The sequence below is a fragment of the Populus nigra genome, chromosome 7 (genome assembly GCF_951802175.1).
Source record: "Populus nigra chromosome 7, ddPopNigr1.1, whole genome shotgun sequence".
Taxonomy (NCBI): domain Eukaryota; kingdom Viridiplantae; phylum Streptophyta; class Magnoliopsida; order Malpighiales; family Salicaceae; genus Populus; species Populus nigra.
This window is the reverse complement of record NC_084858.1, coordinates 2,487,797-2,503,163: the sequence shown is the minus strand read 5'-3', so window position 1 is coordinate 2,503,163 and position 15,367 is coordinate 2,487,797. Positions and strand designations below refer to the sequence as shown.

General features: G+C 41.9%; 1 protein-coding gene across 1 annotated transcript; it reads left to right on the top strand.

Moving 5' to 3' along the window:
* Positions 1 to 10,447: 10,447 nt before the first annotated feature.
* On the top strand, positions 10,448 to 12,940 carry LOC133699361 (uncharacterized). The gene is made up of 2 exons (XM_062122597.1): positions 10,448 to 10,584; positions 12,496 to 12,940. Exons 1-2 carry the CDS (start codon positions 10,448 to 10,450, stop codon positions 12,938 to 12,940), a joined length of 582 nt encoding a protein of 193 aa, XP_061978581.1.
* Positions 12,941 to 15,367: the final 2,427 nt, after the last annotated feature.

Sequence of the window (15,367 nt, the reverse complement as noted above, 5' to 3'; positions counted from 1 at the left end):
GGCGCGCCTTATACCTCTCAATGCTACCATCAGATCGGCGTTTAATTTTGTAAACCCATCGGCTACCAATAACATTCATGGACGGATGAAACGACACTAAAGTCCATGTTCTGTTTGCGCGTAAGGCCTGAATTTCCTCACGCATAGCATTATGCCACACCTCATATCTGTTAGCATTAGGAAAAATAAGAGGCTCATGTGAGGGAGGAGAAGCTACCCGACTGAAGGAGGCAGCAGATGTGGCTGTCGTGGTGGTGGTCAGCGCTGTTCTTGGGCTGTCTCGGACGAAGAACCATGGGGTGTTTAGAAGCAGCAGGACATGGAGTAGCAGGACCTGTACCTGGAATGTGCTGAAGAGGATAAGAGGAGAGATCAACACAAAATTGCAGACCAGGAGGTGAAGCCAGGGAGGTGCTGGGTTGTGCCGCTACTGAATCCTGCAATTCAGAACCTGTTCCTGCACAATAATCATTGGAAAGACAAGCACGTGGTGACAGTATGGCTGTGTGGGGTGGTGAGGCAGGGTCAGCTGAATCAATGGGCAAGGGGGCAAGCTGGGGAGGTGCGGCAAGGGGCAAAGGTGAGTTGTGTGTTCTGCCGATTTGGGAAGGAATAGGCTGAAAACTGGAAAGGGGATGCAAGGATGGAAGGTAGGTAGGTGGAGTGGGGGGAACCGGGGGTGGTGTTACCTGTTCAGACTTTTTAAAAGGAAAGACACATTCATGAAAACGGACATGACGGGAGACATAGACACGACCAGACTCTAAATCAAGACACCGATAACCAAGATGAGACGAGCTATAGCCTAAAAACACACAAGGAGAAGACCGAAAATCTAATTTATGAGCATGATATGGACCTAAAAATGGAAAACAAAGACACCCAAATGTACGTAGGAAGTTATAATCAGGAGTGCGATGAAACAGACACGCAAAAGGAGATTTATTTTGAAGAACATGAGTAGGCATGCGATTAATAAGATATACCGATGATTCCATAGCATAGTTCCAAAAACGCAATGGGGCATTACACTGGCCTAAAAGGGTTAGGCCAGTTTCGACAATATGTCTATGACGACGTTCAACTGTGCCATTTTGTTCATGAGTATGAGGACAAATTAATCGATGATGAATACCAATGGTTTGAAAAAAATTATTTAATTTTCGATATTCACCACCCCAATCAGTTTGAACAGATTTAATTTTAAGAGAAAACTGACGCTCAACAAGTGTCTGAAAACGTTGAAATGTGGAAAATACATCAGATTTCGCAACAAGCGGATAATACCAGATATATTTAGTGTGCGCATCAACAAAGATAACAAAATAACTACTGTTACTCATTTTTGGACCCCATGTTTGCTGGAAGATTGACAAAAGCAAATGAAAGAAATATTTTTTTTCGAAACTCTGTTTGTGCTGTTTTCTGCTCTTTTTATCCTTCCCCTTTGCTGCCAAAATCATCAGGTTTTCTTAGACTGATCAGAAGTCTTCATAATGCCAAATTCATTCCTTTTTATAGGGTCTTTAAGGGTGAATAAATCCCTCAAAAGTGGAAATAAAAAGCCTGGTTCTGCTGCTGCCGCAATATTTTTTTTGTTCCAACTTAGGCCCTGATTCTAACTGGGCTTCATGCAATATCTGACCCTCCCTAACGGAATTATGTCACTCGTGACATGTTGAAGAATGGACCTACACCTTTATCGGGTCCTAGAGCTCACTGTTCTTATGGCAGACTCTCGGTCGAACTAGGATGCTTGGCATTGTCAGTTTCCTGAATTTAGATCGGGAGACCCTTTGTGACCAACCAGATTGCGACCCGATTTTGTCCGGTAAAACAATTATATCTCACCTTAAATCCCCGTGAAAGTTGTAGTCCTACACACATAGATGAATTTGGGTTTTCGAATCGCTCAATTTCGATATCAGAAGCTCAAGATATGCATGTTTGAATACCCGATGAGGAAGTGAAAATTCTGCCGCGTGTTTGTAACCTTTTTTTTGGGGTCCCTGCAAATATAATTAATAATAATAATAAAAAGGGGAGCAGAACCCAAAGCAAACGGCATTGTTCCTCCCTCCCCGCAGCATGCAGATGGAGACCCTAGGAGTGGAAAGCAGCGCAGGCGCGCCCTGCAAGGCCACGCCTATTGGAGACTTCGCCTGGTGTCCCCTGCTCCCCATGCGCAGCAGCGTCCCCGCTTCCCCCTTTGCCTATAAATACAGCTCTTAGCAGCTGCACCAGGGGGAGAGTTTTGGGGAAAAGGGGAGAGTTTTTGAAAAGGAGAGAGTTTTTGAAAAGAGGAGGGTTTTTGAAAAGAAGGAAGAGAGGTTTCAGTGTTTGAACGGGAGAAAAGGAAACAAAGGAGAGCAGGGAAGAGAGTAAGGAAACAGAAGAGAGGAAGGAAACCAGGAGGAAGAGCAGCAGCAGCAACGCCGGGAGCCGCACCAGCGCTGTCAACGACCTCAGCATCTCCTCCGTCCCAGCAGCAGCAGCAACGCCAGGAGCCACACCACTGTCAACGACCGCAACGTCTCCTCCATCCCAGCAGCAGCAGCAACGCCAGGAGAGGAGCAGCAGCAGCAACGTCAGGAGCCACACCACTGTCAACGACCGCAACGTCTCCTCCATCCCAGCAGCAGCAGCAACGCCAGGAGAGGAGCAGCAGCAGCAACGTCAGGAGCCACACCACTGTCAACGTCCGCAGCGTCTCCTCCATCCCAGCAGCAGCAGCAATGCCAGGAGAGGAGCAGCAGCAGCAACGCCAGGAGCCGCACCAGCACTGCCAACGACCTCATCAGCTCCTCCATCCCCACAGCAGCAGCAACACCAGGAGAAGAGCAGCAGCAGCAACGCCAGGAGCCGCACCAGCACTGCCAACGACCTCATCAGCTCCTCCATCCCCACAGCAGCAGCAACACCAGGAGAAGAGCAGCAGCAGCAACACCAGGAGGAAGGTTTCCAGCAGCCACGCCAAGAACCACGGAGAGGGGAAGAGATATCACAGCACCACCATCTTCGCTGTCTTCGCAAAAACCAGGTATGCCTACTGCCTTCTTCGTATAATGTTATGATAATATGCAGAAATGAAAAGAAAATCATAAGGAAACCATCACTGTTGCAACACTCTGTTATCCCGTTTTTTTTGTGTCATGCACTGTAATGCTGTAATGCAAAGGAAGGTGATGAACAGTGCGAAGGTGATTTAATTACCTTTGCACTGTTCATGCGCGTGTAAAGTTTTACACGTGCAGGTGCGGACTGGAGGGGCTGGTCATTGGCATGGGCCAGTGACCAGGCTGGGCTTGTTAGGCCCAGCCCAGCTATGCAGGCTGGCTAGGTCCAGCCCAGTCACATGGGCCGGGTGGGGCCCAACCCGAAAAAAATAAAAAAATGAAATCTTTCTTCAAAATTATTTCAAAAAAAATAAAAATATGTGATGTTCTCAAATTATGTTTATTGTATTTTGGATCAATATGGTTTGTATTTTTATATTGTAAAAATACAAATTCGGTATGAAAATACCCGGTTTTCGTCAAGATATCAAAAAATAAAAATGTTTCGTTTTCATGCATACGGCCAATACCCTAACATTGTTTTTATGTCTTTTATAAAAAAAAACAGATATTTGAAGTTTCAAAAATGTGTTTTCGCATGGATTTCTTAAACACAACAAAAATCATTTTTCTTGCATTTCTGGATTTTACAACATGTTTGTAAAACTCCAAAGGGTATTGGCCAATATTCCAAAAAATATAAAAATCTTATTTTTGGGGAATTCATCTATTATTCGCCACTTATGTTTGGATAAAGAAATCCCTAAAGGATGAATATCCAAAATATTATTGGGGATAATTTGTTATTATTCACCACTAATGTTTGGATAAAGAAATCCTTAAAGGACGAATATCCAAAATATTGTTGGGGATAATTTGTTATTATTCACTGTTAATATTTGGATAAAGAAACCCGGAGTGGTAAATATCCAAAATAATTTTCTAGGAATAATAAATCCACACACATCCTTGAAAGAAGCCTTGATTGTAATCGAGGACATTTCAAATTTTTTTTTACTGCACGGTTTGCGAGCACCCTAGATTTCGTTCATCAGAGCAGACTTATCCTAGGAAACTGATGGGTTTAGAGAACATCAACATATTAACAGTTATAGGACAAATCAAACACCAAGCAGCTTACCTTAGGTAGGGCGTACTAGGGGTGCTAAAACCTTCCCTTTACGCAACCAGTCCCTTGCCTTAGAATCTCTGAAAGACCAGTTAGGTTTCCTAGTGACCATAATACTAGGTGGCGACTCCCTTTTTTTCACAACAGAAAGACCCCAACATCAATCCCCGCTAAGAAGGATTGGGTCGCCGCGACGTCGAGCTCTCGGGAGGGTGCGACAGGATGGCGACTCCATTGGGGACGCTAGGACTAGGCTTGGTATTTTGTTTGTGTTATGCCATGTGTTATTGTTTTCTTATATGAATGATACTTTGTTTAAAAGCTTTAGCATGCATATTTACATCTTGTCATGCATGGTATATCAGATATGGATACAGATTTTATTTGCATCCTATCATGCATCACTTGTATTTTTTACTATCTTGTCAAGAGCACACATTAAACTTTAAGTTAGGTGGGGGACTAGCAGCTTGCCTTACGACTTGAGTCAAGGTTTAAGTTTGTGTAAACCCCAACTCTTTGCTGAGTGTTTAGACTGATAGTGATTGGTACATGTGCTATCCCACTATCTGCTGAACCCCCATATTGCCTTCAAGAGGGCGATCACTGGGACAGCAAGAGACCCTTTGTTTAGAGACCAAGTAGTAAACCTACCCTATGTCTCACATAAAGGAACTATAACCTATCCTTAGGGTGTATGATCCATAATACCTCTTGCATCAAAACAAGTCTAACCCCCGGCATTTTGAATTGCAGGACTTGTGATCGAAATGGCCACCATTACTAAATTTTCCATCATAGAATATGGGAAAAATTCTGAACTGTCACAATTGACTGAAGGAGACTGCCTTAGAAGCAATGCTAAGAAACTGTCACCAATCAAGAACCTGAATTGCATTATGAATGAGGTGAACAAGTTAACGACTCACTTTCATGATATGGATAAGGATGCATTTTTTTAATAAATACGGACGTTTGATGGAAATTGCAAAGGTAGAAGTTTTAAACCCAGCTGTGCGAGCTATAATTCATTTTTGGGATCCATACTACCGGCGTTTTTCTTTTGGAAGCATAGACTTATGTCCCACTATGGAGGAATATGGGATGTTGACTGAGTTTCCAAACAATCTGTATCGGATTTATTTGCCTTCGAGATCGAACAAGATCATCCCCGAATTGTCAAAACTGCTCAGAATCTCCAACTTGGAAAAGTTTTTGGAAAAGAATGCTACCGGTCTGAAATGGAGGATGCTAGAAATTGAACTAGAAAAGAAGTCAGGATTAGAAAAAGAGATTGATTGCCTTGGGCATATTTGGCCTTGTGTTGTTCCCAAGTCAGACAGGTTTAGTGAGTTTGGAGGCCGCTGCTGCTTATGTAGAGTATGAGAATACACAAATCAATCCAGTGGTTGCTATTTTGGCTGAAACCATCTTGACGCTTAATCATTGTAGGAGGACCGGGAAAGGGGCAATGAGATGCTGCACGCAGTTGTTGTATATCTGGATGGTTAGCCATATCGAAACAAAAAAACCTGTCTTCAATAATTTTTGGTGGTTCACCCAAAGACCCCTGAAGTTAGTAGAAGAAGAAGAATGGGGAGATCTAGACAACCAAGGTTGGGTTGACAAATTAGAAGGTTTGCCTAATAGTGATTTCAAGTGGAGAGCCCCATGGGTGACGACAGTGAAAGTCCTAATGAGTTGTGGACAAAGACGTTGGGTACCATTGATAGGGATTACAGGTTATGTGAGTTATGCTCCTGCCCTGGTGGTAAGGCAGTTTGGGGGCATGCAGTTTGTTCCAAGGACTATAGGAATGGCTCAATTCTTTGGTTTGTTCAAAGATCCCATTGCACAAGAAGTTTTGGAGATCATCAAACAAGATTGGAAGCATTTGGTTTTGGTTGAGATAGAAGGTTTAAAAGGTCCAAGTGCAAGCGAAGGATATGCAAGATGGAGAGACTTAGCTGCTTTAGCCATGCCTTGTGTAGGGGTCAAATCTCCCCAAACTGTAGAAGAGCCTATTAAGAGGAAAAGGGTTAATAATGAAGAGGAGTTGAGAAGACAAGTGGAAAAACTTAGAACAGAGTTGAGCAAAAGCAAAAAAGACAAGGCAATGTTGGAAGAAATGATGCTGAAAGAAGATAAAAGGAGAACATTTCTAGATGAGCAGATACAATCTAGAGATGCGCGAATAACAAAGCTTGAGTTAAAGCTAGGGGAGGAGAAGATTGCTAGGGAAAGAGGTGAGAAGGAGCTAAGCGAGATGAGTTTGGATTGGATGCAAAGTTGCTCTGAACTTGAAGCAATGGATATTGACTTTAACGATTGCCAAGGAAGTGCAGAATATTTCCAAGGAAAATTTGCACAAGTCCAGTCCGAATTGATGGATAGGATTGGGAAGTATGAGGATTTGAGCAAGAAATATATGGAGTTGGAAAGCCGTTTAATGGGGATTGCAAAAGAAGAAACTAAAAGGAAAGATTTTGAAGCTGTTGAAACAGAATTAGCAATTAAGAAGAATGAGATAAAAGTTATGAGGATAAAACTTGACAAGGAACGTGAAAAGGTGAAGTATTTGGACGAGAAGCTAGTAGCAATGGAAAAACACAAGGATCAAATCGACACCAACAACACTGCTTTGAACAGAACCAATATGTTGCTCATAGAAAAGATGAGCAAGACAGATGAGCAAATGGATGAAGCTGCTGCACATGCTCGAATTATTAGAATCAATGCACGGAATGTAGGAGGGGACATCATTCGCTATCGCCGAAGCCTAGCTGAAACCGATGCTTTTCTAGGGAAGATTGAGAATCGCGGTTTTACCTTCTTACCTTTGGCTAGAGAGTTTGTGGAGGAAAGGGGTTGACCCGCGACATTTTGTATTTCTTTTTTTAATGTAATAAACTTATCAAGTATTAATGAAAAGGGCGTTGACCCATCTTCTTATGCAAAATTTGTCTCTTGGTGAATATGATTCAAGCAAACGACTTGAAAGGCAGTACTCCTAGCAATGTGACGAGAACCTATGTTTATAAGGTGGTGGCTATTATTCGTTCACAAGAAGAGTGCATCCATACCCAATATACAAAGCATTCTCAATCATGCATTTTCTCATACATCTATGCACGCATTCGCAGATTAAGAAACATAGGTCCCCCTTCTAAAATCCACAACACTCGACAAAGAAAAAGAATGGAAAACGAAGAAAGGTCACAACCAGAAGCTCAGTACCAAAGGGAACTTGAAGGAGTTCGGAATGATGTTGCGCACCTAATCGGTTTGCTCAAGCAAGTGTTTTGAGACAATTTTTTTCCTTTAATGAGATCATGCATTTTCAAAAGTTCATCTTGATGTTTTTACACATCACTTTCCGTTTTCAAATCAGATCTTTCAAAACAAACATCTACACTTTACACTGAGAATGAATGGCCAAACTTAAGAAAGCATAGTAGCTATAGAAGAGGAAGAAGTGGATGAAAATAGGACAACATGAACAAGCTTGGAAACCCGCCAGAGAGGAACTTGAAACCACAGATGCGGGCAATGAAAAAATAAGAGAAAATTTGAAGATAGGGACTATGATTACTCCTAAAGAAAGAGAAGAGTTAATTACTTTGAGATTTTATAGATGTTTTTGCCTGGTCCTACAAGGATGTGCCTGGTTTGTATAGGGTACCACTAGTAGAAGGATGCAAATCGGTTAAGAAAAAGTAAAGGTAGAAATTGAAAAGCAGTTGAACGTCGATTTTCTAGAAGTAGTCAAATATCCACAATGGGTGTCCAACATAGTGGTATTACACAAAAAGGAAGATAAAATCAAGGTTTGTTTACCACGCATAGAGATGTTAGTTGACAATGCAGCATATAACTCCATATATTTTGATGGATTTTCGGGCTACAACCAGATAAAAATGACAAGAGGATATGGAAAAGACAACATTGGTAACGTCATGGGGAACCTTGTTTCAAGGTTATCCTATTTTGGTTAAAGAATGTCGGGGCTATCTACCAAAGGGCCATGGTAACTCTATTTCACGACATGATGCATAAAGAGATTGAAGTATTTGGGGATGACATGATTGCTAAATCTAGAGAGGGAATGAATCATGTCCAAATATTGAAGGAATTATTTGAAAGATTAAGGAAGTACAAGTTAATGCTTAACCATGCAAGGTGTTCATTCGGGGTGAAATCTAGGAAGTTGTTGGGATTTAAGATGAGTGACAAAAGGATAGAAGCGGACCTTGGTTAAGTAAAGGCTATTTAATCTATGCCAACTCCTAAGGATGAGAAGGATGTAAGAAAGTTCTTAGAAAGGTTGAATTACATTGCTCGGTTTATATCCCAATTAACCATGACTTGTGACCCAATCTTCGATTGTTAAGGAAGAAGAATCTCGGAATTTGTAATAAGAGTGTGAAGAAGCTTTTGAGAAAATCAAGCAGTACCTCCTGATGAAGATGTGTTTTCAGTTGAGGAAGGAAAATTAGATTGGTGGACTATGTACTTTGATGGTGTTGTAAACGTATGTGGTAATAGAGCTGATGCAATGATAATCTCTCCTAATAAAAAGTAGTATTCGGTTTTAGTTAAGTTGCAGTTTGGGTGCAATAACAACATAGGAGTATGAAGCTTGCATTCTCGTTTTAGAGGTGGCATTGGAGCTGAATATTAGAAAAATAAATGTGTATGGGTACAATAACAACAATATCCGATTTTGATTATTTGCCAAGTGAAAGGAAAAGGGCAAACCAAGGACGAGAAGTTGGGACCTTACCAAGAATACCTGTCTAAATTGGCTAGAGAAGTTGAGGAAATAAAGTTCACCCATTTAGGAATGGAAGGAAAACATTTTGTTGATGCTTGGGTCACATTAACTTCTATGGCTAGAATAGACTTTGGGCACAAGGTACAACCGGTACACAGTGATATCAGAAATAACCCAGCTCATTGTTGCTCAGTGTAGAGGGAAATAGATGGAAACCCTTGGTACTATAATATCAAGAATTTCATCCAAAAAACCAGACATATCCCATGAGGGCATCCAAAATCAACAAGAAGACGTTGAGAAGGTTGGCAAGGGATCTTGATGGGGAAACTTTGTATAAGAAATCATCGGACAGAACTTGGTTGAGATGTTTGGATGATGTAGAGGCAAAAAGTGGTGAAGAAATTTATTGAGAGATTTGATTTGTCAGTATGGTCCACCAGAAAAAGATTATAATTGATAATGCCCAGAAATTCAATTGGCAAGATGATAATAGAACTCTGCGCTAAATTGAAAATCATGCATCCCAATTCCTTGCCATGTAGGCCAAAGATGAATGGTGCGGTAGAAGCTACTAACAAGAATGTCAAGAAGATTATTTAGAAGATGGTAGTCATGTACAAGTGTTGGCATGAAATGTTGCCATTGACCCTTTACGCGTACCGCACCGCAGTCTGAACCTCAATAGGAGCCACCCCATATACGTGGGTATATGGAATGGAGACGATGATGCCTTTAAAAGTGGAAAAACCCCTCATTAAGAGTTTTAGTAGACTCTGAGTTTAGAAGAGGTGGAATGGGTAAAAGTTAGGTATGAATAGTTGAATATGATCAGTGAAAAGAGGATAGCTGCAATCTATCATCACCAAAGATGGCATAATCATATGATAAGAAGTTCCGACCTCAAGGATTCTATGAAGGAGATTTTTTTACTGAATATAACCTTTACCAGAAGAGGATCAAAGTAAATGGGCGCCAAACAATGAGGGCCCTTACGTGTTAAAGAAAACATTCTCAAGAGGAGCTTTATTTGTTATCTGGAATGGATGGAGAAGATCTAGTTAAACCTGTGAAGGCTGACTCTATAAAGAAATACTATGCTTCCCAATCAATAAAATAAAGTTTGGCCATGAATTTTCTCTGTAAAAAAACCTTTCTTCATAAAAAGCATGATCTTATAGCATTTGAAATCTTTTACTTAAAAGAGCTGTTTTAACGCATGACTAAGAAGATGACTCCATTAATTGGAGAGAATCAAACCAAATCAAAACTTGACATGTTTTTGCACACCACACTGGGGGCAAAGAGCGCACGAAGTGTACATAGGGGCCCAAAGTTAACCAAAACCCAAAAAGGGTATCATCATAATAACTTCGGAAAAAGCATCTTTTATGGGAATTACTAATTGCATTGAAAGTTTCAGTTTTCATGAACAAAACCAAATCTTTTGAGTTTTCCTTTTAAAATAATAATAAAAGACAATACTCAATGGAGCAAGAAAGGGCCCCAGAAGAAACCAAAGACCTCTTCACCAAAAGGATAGGAAGTGTAGCGCGTGGAAATAAATGGAAACAGGAGCTCAAAGACGGCTACAATGGAAAGGGGGACCTATGTTTCAAAAATAGGTAACAAAAGCATGCATACTATACTGTCATAAACATTAAACTGGCAGGAAAGGTGGCGAAAACCAAACTAGTTCCAAGTATTTGGGAACCACTGAGATACAGAATCTAAGGTCAACGAAACTACGGAGGAGATTGGTGAGCTAGCACTACTTCATTCCTTGAGGTCACCCGACATTGAGACCACATTTTAGAAAAAGCATGGAGTTTTTCTAAAAAAAGTCTAAAGAATTTTAAGAGGGGCTGGTCACCCGATAGTGAGACCATTCCTTAGAAAAGCGTGGAGTTTTCTAGGAATTTTAAGAGGGGCCGGTTACCTGATATTAAAACCGTTTCTTGGAAAAGCGTGGAGTTTTCTAAGAATTTTAAGATGGGTCGGTCACCTGATATTGAGACCGTTTCTTAGAAAAGCGTGGAGTTTTCTAAAGATCTTAAGATGGGCAGGTCACCCGATATTGAGACCATTTCTTAGAAAAGCGTGGAGTTTTCTAAAGAATTTTAAGAGGGGCTGGTCACCCGATATTGAGACCATTCCTTAGAAAAGCGTGGAGTTTTCTAGGAATTCTAAGAGGGGCCGGTTACCTGATATTGAAACCGTTTCTTGGAAAAGCGTGGAGTTTTCTAAGAATTTTAAGATGGGCCGGTCACCTGATATTGAGACCGTTTCTTAGAAAAGCATGGAGTTTTCTAAGAATCTTAGGATGGGCAGGTCACCCGATATTGAGACCATTTCAAATTTTGGAGTTTTTCTAGAAATCTGATAGGGATACCATTGTTTAAGAAAGGCAGTTGAGATTTTAGCAGGATCAGACGGTTTATCTTTACAACACTTACTACGCGAAGCACTTGACAAGTTTGGCTTCGTAAGCATTGTAAAGAGGGGGCAGCTGCTGTTACTCATTTTTGGACCCCATGTTTGCTGGAAGATTGACAAAAGCAAATGAAAGAAATATTTTTTTTCGAAACTCTGTTTGTGCTGTTTTCTGCTCTTTTTATCCTTCCCCTTTGCTGCCAAAATCATCAGGTTTTCTTAGACTGATCAGAAGTCTTCATAATGCCAAATTCATTCCTTTTTATAGGGTCTTTAAGGGTGAATAAATCCCTCAAAAGTGGAAATAAAAAGCCTGGTTCTGCTGCTGCCGCAATATTTTTTTTGTTCCAACTTAGGCCCTGATTCTGACTGGGCTTCATGCAATATCTGACCCTCCCTAACGGAATTATGTCACTCGTGACATGTTGAAGAATGGACCTACACCTTTATCGGGTCCTAGAGCTCACTGTTCTTATGGCAGACTCTCGGTCGAACTAGGATGCTTGGCATTGTCAGTTCCCTGAATTTAGATCGGGAGACCCTTTGTGACCAACCAGATTGCGACCCAATTTTGTCCGGTAAAAAAATTATATCTCACCTTAAATCCCCGTGAAAGTTGTAGTCCTACACACATAGATGAATTTGGGCTTTCGAATCGCTCAATTTCGATATCAGAAGCTCAAGATATGCATGTTTGAATACCCGATGAGGAAGTGAAAATTCTGCCGCGTGTTTGTAACCTTTTTTTTGAGGTCCCTGCAAATATAATTAATAATAATAATAAAAAGGGGAGCAGAACCCAAAGCAAACGGCATTGTTCCTCCCTCCCCGCAGCATGCAGATGGAGACCCTAGGAGTGGAAAGCAGCGCAGGCGCGCCCTGCAAGGCCACGCCTATTGGAGACTTCGCCTGGTGTCCCCTGCTCCCCATGCGCAGCAGCGTCCCCGCTTCCCCCTTTGCCTATAAATACAGCTCTTAGCAGCTGCACCAGGGGGGAGAGTTTTGGGGAAAAGGGGAGAGTTTTTGAAAAGGAGAGAGTTTTTGAAAAGAAGGAAGAGAGGTTTCAGTGTTTGAACGGGAGAAAAGGAAACAAAGGAGAGCAGGGAAGAGAGTAAGGAAATAGAAGAGAGGAAGGAAACCAGGAGGAAGAGCAGCAGCAGCAACGCCGGGAGCCGCACCAGCGCTGTCAACGACCTCAGCATCTCCTCCGTCCCAGCAGCAGCAGCAACGCCAGGAGCCACACCACTGTCAACGACCGCAGCGTCTCCTCCATCCCAGCAGCAGCAGCAACGCCAGGAGAGGAGCAGCAGCAGCAACGCCAGGAGCCACACCACTGTCAACGACCGCAGCGTCTCCTCCATCCCAGCAGCAGCAGCAACGCCAGGAGAGGAGCAGCAGCAGCAACGTCAGGAGCCACACCACTGTCAACGTCCGCAGCGTCTCCTCCATCCCAGCAGCAGCAGCAATGCCAGGAGAGGAGCAGCAGCAGCAACGCCAGGAGCCGCACCAGCACTGCCAACGACCTCATCAGCTGCCTTCTTCGTATAATGTTATGATAATATGCAGAAATGAAAAGAAAATCATAAGGAAACCATCACTGTTGCAACACTCTATTATCCCGTTTTTTTTGTGTCATGCACTGTAATGCTGTAATGCAAAGGAAGGTGATGAACAGTGCGAAGGTGATTTAATTACCTTTGCACTGTTCATGCGCGTGTAAAGTTTTACACGTGCAGGTGCGGACTGGAGGGGCTGGTCATTGGAATGGGCCAGTGACCAGGCTGGGCTTGTTAGGCCCAGCCCAGCTATGTAGGCTGGCTAGGTCCAGCCCAGTCACATGGGCCGGGTGGGGCCCAACCCGAAAAAAATAAAAAAATGAAATCTTTCTTCAAAATTATTTCAAAAAAATAAAAATATGTGATGTTCTCAAATTATGTTTATTGTATTTTGGATCAATATGGTTTGTATTTTTATATTGTAAAAATACAAATTCGGTATGAAAATACCCGGTTTTCGTCAAGATATCAAAAAATAAAAATGTTTCGTTTTCATGCATACGGCCAATACCCTGACATTGTTTTTATGTCTTTTATAAAAAAAAACAGATATTTGAAGTTTCAAAAATGTGTTTTCGCATGGATTTCTTAAACACAACAAAAATCATTTTTCTTGCATTTCTGGATTTTACAACATGTTTGTAAAACTCCAAAGGGTATTGGCCAATATTCCAAAAAATATAAAAATCTTATTTTTGGGGAATTCATCTATTATTCGCCACTTATGTTTGGATAAAGAAATCCCTAAAGGATGAATATCCAAAATATTATTGGGGATAATTTGTTATTATTCACCACTAATGTTTGGATAAAGAAATCCTTAAAGGACGAATATCCAAAATATTGTTGGGGATAATTTGTTATTATTCACTGTTAATATTTGGATAAAGAAACCCGGAGTGGTAAATATCCAAAATAATTTTCTAGGAATAATAAATCCACACACATCCTTGAAAGAAGCCTTGATTGTAATTGAGGACATTTCAAATTTTTTTTTACTTCACGGTTTGCGAGCACCCTAGATTTCGTTCATCAGAGCAGACTTATCCTAGGAAACTGATGGGTTTAGAGAACATCAACATATTAACAGTTATAGGACAAATCAAACACCAAGCAGCTTACCTTAGGTAGGGCGTACTAGGGGTGCTAAAACCTTCCCTTTACGCAACCAGTCCCTTGCCTTAGAATCTCTGAAAGACCAGTTAGGTTTCCTAGTGACCATAATACTAGGTGGCGACTCCCTTTTTTTCACAACAGAAAGACCCCAACATCAATCCCCGCTAAGAAGGATTGGGTCGCCGCGACGTCGAGCTCTTGGGAGGGTGCGACAATAACGAAAACCATCAGAAGAAAACATTGGAGCAGGACCCCAAACATCACTAAAAATTAATTCAAGTGGGGCAGAAGTTTTGTGACCCGTCGGTCGTAATGACAAACAGGATGACTTGCCTAAAGGACACGCTTGACATTGAGTAAAAGATCGTCTAGACGTACAAATAATTTTATTATCGGAAACTAACAAATTTAGAATGCGAGGAGTTGGATGACCTAAACGACGATGCCACAGGTCGGCAGTCGCGGACATGCAAGGAGACCAAAAAGCTTGAGGAACTGACGTAGCTGAAGACTCGGAGAGAACATAAAGGCCATGATGACTCCGACCGGAAAGAAGAACTTCCTTGGTGACGAGATCCTTCACATAAAACATAGAATCGTGAAATTCAAAATAAACATGATTATCACGACAGAATTTCTGAACAGATAACAACGGTTTGGTAATGTGAGGCACACGAAGACATTAGTTAACGTAAACAAGCGTTTTGGGGAATATAAAGTAGTATGTCCAACATGGGATATGTCAAGGGCCTTACCATCACCAACATACAAGAAATCATTACCAAGATAAGGAGCAGAATCAGTTAGAGTTGCAAGGTCAGGCGTCACATGTTGATTCGCGCCGGTGTCGGGAAACCAAGTCGTTGCAGCAGAATCATTCGCAACAGCAAAGTGAGCAGAGGGCTGCTGTGTGCTGCTGCGAAACTAAGAGCATTGAAGAGCTGAATGGCCAAGATTGGAACATACTTGGCAGCGTACCTGTCCAGACCACTGCCCCTGATTCGGCCTGAAATCTGCAGCAGAGGTGCGCCTGTTCTGCCACTAATTCTGCCTCCAGTCTGCAGCAGAGTGGCCTCTGTTTTGGGCCTGAAATCGGTTGTTGCTGTGATGCCAATTACCCCTATAGCGTCCCCTGTTTCGGCTGTGATTAGTCATGGCAAGATGAGCAGAAATCTGAGGTGTTGGTAGCAATGGTGGCTGCTGCGACAGAGAAGAAGAAGACAGCAGAGGCGAAGAGGATGAACCGACAGCCATGGAGTGAAAAGAATTCTTGTGCAGAAACTCATGGGTAAGGAGATGGCTA

What these genes read in the sequence shown, in the direction of transcription:
- LOC133699361 (XM_062122597.1), top strand. Translation starts at nt 10,448, where the DNA reads ATGGAGCAAGAAAGGGCCCCAGAAGAAACCAAAGACCTCTTCACCAAA. An exon ending in GACCTATGTTTCAAAAATAG is followed by an intron (nt 10,585 to 12,495) that starts GTAACAAAAGCA and finishes AAAGGAGAGCAG; the next exon opens with GGAAGAGAGTAAGGAAATAG.